The following is a 6,770-nucleotide window of genomic DNA, read 5'->3' as shown; positions in this document are numbered from 1 at the left end:
TATCTTCTTAAGAAGAGAATGGAAAAGGGGGCTACGAGTCATGGAGATGTGCTTGCATCTTTTCTTGTAGGCATCTAAGGGATAGAGACATAAGGAGGGACGTAGAGAGAAAGGACCAGAAGAATAAAAAGATAAGATGAAAGAGAAAAGAAGATGAAGAGGAGAAAAGACTAGAGAAGAGACATCGAGAGAGTGAAGGAGGAGGGGGGTTGAAAGTGAAGAAAGAAGAGGAAGGAGAAGAAGAAAGAGATAGAATTGAAAAGCACCCAGTCGGACTCACTACGATAAAAGAAGGAAAGGACCAGGAGAGAGAGAAGGAGGAGGAAATGAAGGAAGTCCCTGCAGAGGGAGAGAAAGATTACAACGAGAAGAAGACGAAAAAGGAGGTCGGAGAGGAAAAGGCCCTCGCAGAGAGAGAGGACAAGGAGAGAGAAGACAGCATGACGGGTGAAGGTCTTGTATTTACAGAGAAAGATGAAGAGAGAAAGATGGAAGACAAAGATGAAGAGACAATAGAAAGAGAAGAACAAGAAGAAGGAGAAGGAGAAGAAGAAAAGAGACAAACAAACGAAGAAGAAGAAGAGCGAAGTCATGAAGGGACAAGAGAAGAAAGTGAAGAGAAACAGATGAATGACTATGTTGGCATAGAAGAAGACTGGAGAGCTTACGTACAGAGAGTGTACGGAATCAACTTAAGGCAAAATCCTGTAAGTCTCACATGAAAAGGACAGTCTTCTCTTATAGACGCCTATGTCTATAGACATACAAAGAGATACTTAGCCACACATACAGCCACGCGTAAGCAACCATACCTTATCTTTTACACACCCTCTACTTATCTCTCTTCAATCTATCTATCTATCTATCTTTAATCTACCTATCTATAGCATCATTCCTACTCTCTTTGTTCCTTTCCTCTTCCACATCTGGCCTTTCATAGAACGGTCTTCTGAGATACATCCATCCCCCCTCCTCCTTCTTCTTCTCCTGCATCACTAGTAGTAGTAGTAGACCTCCCTGTACTCCTTCACCCACTATGCACTTGGGTCTTTCTCAACCTTCTTACGCACACTTCTCTCGCCGTCATCCAGTCGCGAGAACATCTCTCTCTTCAGCTTATGCTTGTCGTTCTTTCATTCGCCTATAGATCTCCCTTCTTCTATTCCATCGACGAAGCTCACCTCTAATAGTCCCCCCTCTCACCCGCCTGCCTCTCCTCCCTTTCTCCCTTTCTTCTCTCCTATTTATCTTTCATTCTTTCTTTCTTTTGTCTTCCTTATCTCTTTTTTTCTTTCTGTCTTTGCAGACACTTGAACTTCCTTTACTTTTAGCGAAGCATATCTTTTTAACACAGAGATACATGACGTTTACACGTATCTTCTCAGACTTAAGATTTCGATTTATCTCTCAAAGACGCTGGGAGCAGGAAGAGATAGCAAGAGAGCTTGCCAGTCATGATGAGACAGACGAAGAGGAGGAAGAAGATCTCCATGGAGATCTAAAGACTCCTGCTGAAGAAACAAGAAAAAGAGAAGGACGAAGAGGAAAAGATGAAGACGAAGGCTTGGCAAATGTACAAGAAGCTGAAGAGCAAGATAGAGAAGAAGAACTCGTCGATACGATCCGTAGATCCACTGTCTCTCGGGAAAGTCTACAGGAAGAAAAAGGAGAAGACGAAGAAGAATATAGATTTGAATTGGATGGAAGAGAATTTCCATCAGCTTCTCCGAGCGAGAGGGAGATTCTCACAGGAGAAAGACAAGAAGAAAGGGCAGGAGGAGAAGAAGAGAAACAAAGCGAGAGAGATGGGAAAAAAGAAGAAAGAAAAGAGAATGAAGAAAGAGAAGTAGAGGAGCTCGTCAGGTTGAATGAAAGGAATGAGGAGGAAGACGCTCTGGACAGACAAGAAGATGAAAGAGAAGAAGAATCTTCTCTTTCATCTTCGTCTTCTTCGCAAGATACAGCGTCGTTGCAAGCTTCGGCCAATGGAGAACACCAAGGCAGAAAGAGAGAAGAAGACGAAGAGCGAGAGAAAGAAAAAGAAGAAGAAGAGAAAATGCATTCAAAGCCAAGAAAACGTCGGGGAGGAAGCGGAGCAGGAAAGAAGAAATCTTCCTCTTCTCCTCTAGATGATGAGCCTTCGCTTGAGTCTTCTGGTGTCTATACACCGTCATCTCCAGAGGTAGAAGAAGAAGAGAAAGAAACGTTGCTGTCCTCTCAATCTCTTCATGAAAGTAAAGAAGAACAAACCGCTGCAGAAGCCAAGGAAGGAGGAGAAGAGACTCTGAAAGTCGGCGAAAAAGAAGAAGAAGGAAAGGAAAAAGAAGTGAACGCTATCTCTCATGGCGGTTCGACAGATTATCGCAATACGTCGATGCTGTTACACTCGACGTCCGTGAAGGATCTTGAGAGTCTCAAGGGCTTCGATGTATTGCCACAGGAGTCTCACGTATGAACTTCGCTCGTTAGGAAGTGCTTATAAGGACAGAAAGAAGGAGAGAGAAGGAAAGAACGAAAGGGAGAGTGAGAAAGAAGAAATAGGACCTTTTTCCTTGAAAGTTTCAATGGAAAGAGTCATTTGTAGACGTATAGAAAGATGATCTTGAGTAAATGAGGGAGCATCTGTCTCTGTGTCTCCTCTTCCTTTCTCCTTTTTCTTTGAAGAGAAGTCTTTCGCGGCCAACTGCCGAGAATAGCCTTTCTTCAGTCTGTCGATCTCTTTACTTATCTTTGATCTATACATTCCTCTTTCTCTATCTTTCTACCTACTTTTTGCATTTTTAGTGTCTGTGTGTCTTGGCTGTTGAAGAGGCGTATTTGCCTTTCGCTGTATGTGCCAAGTGTGAAGGCGCAGGAGCCTTTAAGCCGTCGTATCCGCTCGCATACACCTTCATTTCCTTATGTACCTCTACATACACATATATAGATACATATATATATGGACGAATCGCTTTCTTTCTTTCTTTCTTCCTGTATATATATGTAGAGAGGGAGGGAGCTATCTGTGAAGAAAGGTTTCATAGATTAAAGTAGAGTGTGTTTTGCTTACGATGAGTAGTGCGCATTGATCTTGGCGCCGCATGTGAAGTGTCATGCGTGGGAGAAGAGAAACGACCATGTAGTAGGAAGGGAGAAAGAGAGAAGATGAATGGAGAGAAGAGATTGTTTTCGCTTCTGTTCTTCTTATTCTCCGCTCTTAATCTCTCTCTCTCTTTCTCCTCGTAACGTTTCTTCTTCTTCCTATATGTTCAGCAAGAGTGTGAGAGTCTCTATAGACTGCATGCACTTTAGACCTGGGAGAGGAAAAAGACACTTTCAAAGCTTGGTACGTGATAGAAGGAGAAAGAACCTGTCGTTGAAGAGAAGCAGATAAGGAGAAAAATACATGACAAGGAGAAAGAGGGGGTGATGGATTGTGCATGGATGCGTGCCACACAGTAGAATTAATTCTTTTCAAGTTTCTTTCTTCCTTGATTTGAAGACGTAACCTTCTTCTTTGTCGTCTTTATTTTTTCCTTGCTCTTCTTTATCTATTTCCCTTCTTCTTCTTCGTCTTCTTCTGGTAAGGGAATGAAGAATGGATGGACTATTCATATTGCTTGACTTCGTTTCTTCCACGCATGTTGACGTGAAGACTGTGTATGTTGGGTATGACAATCGACGCTTGTCTCCGCTGTTTGGAGAATCGATTTGACTCTTTGTATCAATGAAATCTTTCTCTTATGATGAGGAAAAAATCAAGAAGAAGAGGAGGCACATGTAACAAGAGAGTTTTCTTCGAAGGTGATTGAAGGGCTTTAGGGGGTCTGAATGGGTCAAATAAGAAAGAAGAAAGCACGTTTTCAGCGTATCGCCAGACTCCAGAAAAGGCGCGAGCGAAATCTTTCTTCAGTGTAGAAAAGTTCTAAAGAGCAAGATAACATCGATGCTGAGCAACGTCGATGCTGTTTGTGATCAGTGTCTCTCGGCTCCCTTCTCTCCAGCACGAAAAACGAACTGAAGAAAACAAAAGGGGGAATGAGCTCATTCATCACTCTGTGTATGTTTGACTCTGTCTATCTCTTAGAATCTACTACCTACGATCTATCTAGATCTATCCATCTGCTCCCCATCAATCTATAGATCTCCATCTATCCGCGTCTGTCTATCAATCTCTCTACCTTGCTTTTTGTGTAGTGGTAGATATGTATCTTTAGGTATGTATGTATCTTGTATATCTTGTAGAGGAGGCACATCCTCAGGTGTCAGGGGATAGTAGTATCGGGGGATATAATCCATATGAAGATTCCTATCGTCGAATGTAGAGAAGACATTTCTTCTCTTTCGTCTTCTTTCCTTTCATCCTGCACACTCTAGGTTCACTCTTCGGCTCCGTCCCTGATGTGCTCGACTCTATAAAGCTACGTATACAAATCTCACCTCATCGTAGCAACCCTACATATCTATCTATCTATCGATATAGTCTTCTCCTTCTTCCCTAGACTGCATGCATGCAAACAGCCGTAAATACACACACTCACTACGATCACGACTTCGCTACTTCTTCTTGAGAGATAGAAGCTGAAATAAAGTGATAGATAGACGATAGATACCGACATCTATATATATATATATATACATACAGTATCTATCTTTAATCTATCTCTCTCTATATACATATGGTCGCCGAGTCTTCACTTGAAGCAGTAGAACACAGTTTTTCTTTCTCTTTTCTTCTCCCTCTTTGTTTGTTTGCAAAGAGACGAAAAATGGACAAAGAAGAAAAGAGAAGAATGAAGGACAAACAAAGTCATCCCCGCCTTGTAGACGGAGAGAGAAACAACATGTTTTAATGAAGATCTACAGAATACGATAGAGAGATCGATGAGACTGATCGACAGGTAGCTCTCATAAACAGACATAGACAGCTACCTAGATATATGCGCATTTGAAGTGAAAACATCTCTCTCTTGTTCATCTACGAACAAAACGAGTCGATCCTTCTCCTCTTTCTCCTTATATAAGCTGAATGATGTAATTTTCTTGACTGTATAAGACACTACAGGGACATGACGAAATGATGTAAAACGGAAAGAAAGAGAAGAAGAAATGAATGAAGAGCTACCAAAGCAAAGATGAAAAGAAAGAAAGCCTCCTTTTTTCTTCATCTTCCTCCTTTAGCTTGTTCTTTTCTGTGTTGCCTCTTTCTCTCTCTCTCCCTCGTCTCTCTTCGCTGCTTCCACCCCAGCTTGACTTCTCTCCTTCTTCTTCGTCTCACTCCCGTTCTATCTTTTTATCTCTTTCTTTCTCCTTCTTCGTTTTTCTTGTCTATCTTTCTTCTTTGTCGCCCATTCAAATGAGGTCTGGAAGATGTCTCCGAGGACACATGCGCCAAGAAAGAAAGAAAAAAGAAAGAAAGAAGAAAGAAGGATGACGGTCATTCTCATGAAGGAAGGCCCTCGAAGTGAAAGACGAAGACGACGAAGCATTAAAATGAATCGAACAGAAGACATTAATACATATACTTAAATGTGTATGTGTCTATATGTACATATATATATAGAGTATCTTCTTCTCTTCTTTCTTTCCTCTGCTAGCAAGGTGAGAAAAAGTCTGCTTTCCGAGAAGACGTTTCTACAAAGCAGAGAAAGAGAAAGACGATTGAGAGAGAAGAGCTTTTTCATATCTCTTCGCCCCTTTCCTTCATTCACGAAACAAACAGGAATGAGAAGAAGAAGAAAACGAAGAAAACGAAGAGACACAACTGAAGGTGTCAGTCAAGCTTCTCTCTCATCTCTCTCACTCGTTCTATCTCTCTCTTTAGACATATCTATGTACCGAGATAGGTACATGTATCCCCCTGTGTGCATGCAATGAGGATCTACGTAGACGTCTCTCCTCAGCCGTCAACCTTCCGTCAAGATCTTCTCTTCTTCTCCATGTTTCTCCTTCTTCCTTCATCTCTCTCCTTCTTCTTTTTCTTTTCGTGCATGTGAGAATCTTGCCTTTTCTTCCATCTTAAGAAAGAAGGCTCTTCCTTCTTAGCTCAGCAGACACCTCAGACATGCCACCCTGTCCTTCTTCTTCTTCTTCCGTATTCTCGAGAAATTACGAGAAGAAGAGAAATGGATCTCTTCACAATGAAAAGAAGAAGAAGACGAAGAGAGCCACGAAGAGAGAGAGAGAAAGAAAGCACGATCTCCTCTCGAAGAGCGGGGCATCGGAGATGTCTTTTCCCAGGGGGGCTTCTACAGCTACCAGTCGTCTCCATCGAGAACGGGCTGACGGTCTGTCCAAGCTCTCTTCTCCAGTCTTTGCCTCTGCTCTGTCTCCTCCTAAGCATTCACAAGCAGACACACACTCTCACCAACACCTCCCAATCAACCATCTGCCTTTAATCTATCTTGCATGTATCTTCAATCTATGTACAGACATCCCTCTCTCTCTCTCTCTGCGAATATACATATGTATATATATATATATGTATAGCGAAGAGTCAATCTGGAGGTAGTCGGAATAGAGATATGTGGAGGGTGGATAGACTCCACATGTGTTGGATAGATAAAGAGGTCGAGAAAGAATGATAGACGTAAAGAAGAAGAAGGGAGAGGAAATGTCTCAGAAAGAAAAGAAGAGAAAGCTACGCCTGCAACGATGTACCGGAAGTATCCATCCCCTCTACCTATACAGAACGCATGCAAAAGGACTCATGTATATCTAGAGAGAGGAGACAAGACATATACACATATAGAGAGAGATGATAGATATCCCTGTCGTTCTTCCGGTCTCAG

At 42.1% G+C, this 6,770-nt stretch overlaps 2 protein-coding genes across 2 annotated transcripts; one reads left to right on the top strand and one right to left on the bottom strand.

Annotated features, from left to right (window-relative positions):
* The first annotated feature begins 179 nt into the window (after nt 1–179).
* CSUI_003980 (uncharacterized protein) lies at nt 180–3,783 on the top strand. Its single transcript, XM_068064175.1, has 2 exons — nt 180–707; nt 1,307–3,783. The coding sequence occupies exons 1-2, from the start codon at nt 327–329 to the stop codon at nt 2,453–2,455; spliced, it is 1,530 nt and encodes a 509-aa protein (XP_067923849.1). The 5' UTR covers nt 180–326; the 3' UTR covers nt 2,456–3,783.
* Nucleotides 3,784–4,904: 1,121 nt separating this feature from the next.
* On the bottom strand, nt 4,905–6,317 carry CSUI_003979 (uncharacterized protein; the record flags this gene model as incomplete). Its single annotated transcript, XM_068064174.1, has 1 exon — nt 4,905–6,317. A coding segment is annotated over one exon (279 nt), but the record flags the coding sequence as incomplete, so codon positions are not given.
* Nucleotides 6,318–6,770: the final 453 nt, after the last annotated feature.

This window comes from Cystoisospora suis (genome assembly GCF_002600585.1).
Source record: "Cystoisospora suis strain Wien I chromosome Unknown contig_1794, whole genome shotgun sequence".
Classification (NCBI taxonomy): Eukaryota; Apicomplexa; class Conoidasida; order Eucoccidiorida; family Sarcocystidae; genus Cystoisospora; species Cystoisospora suis.
This window is presented reverse-complemented; position numbering and strand designations above follow the sequence as displayed.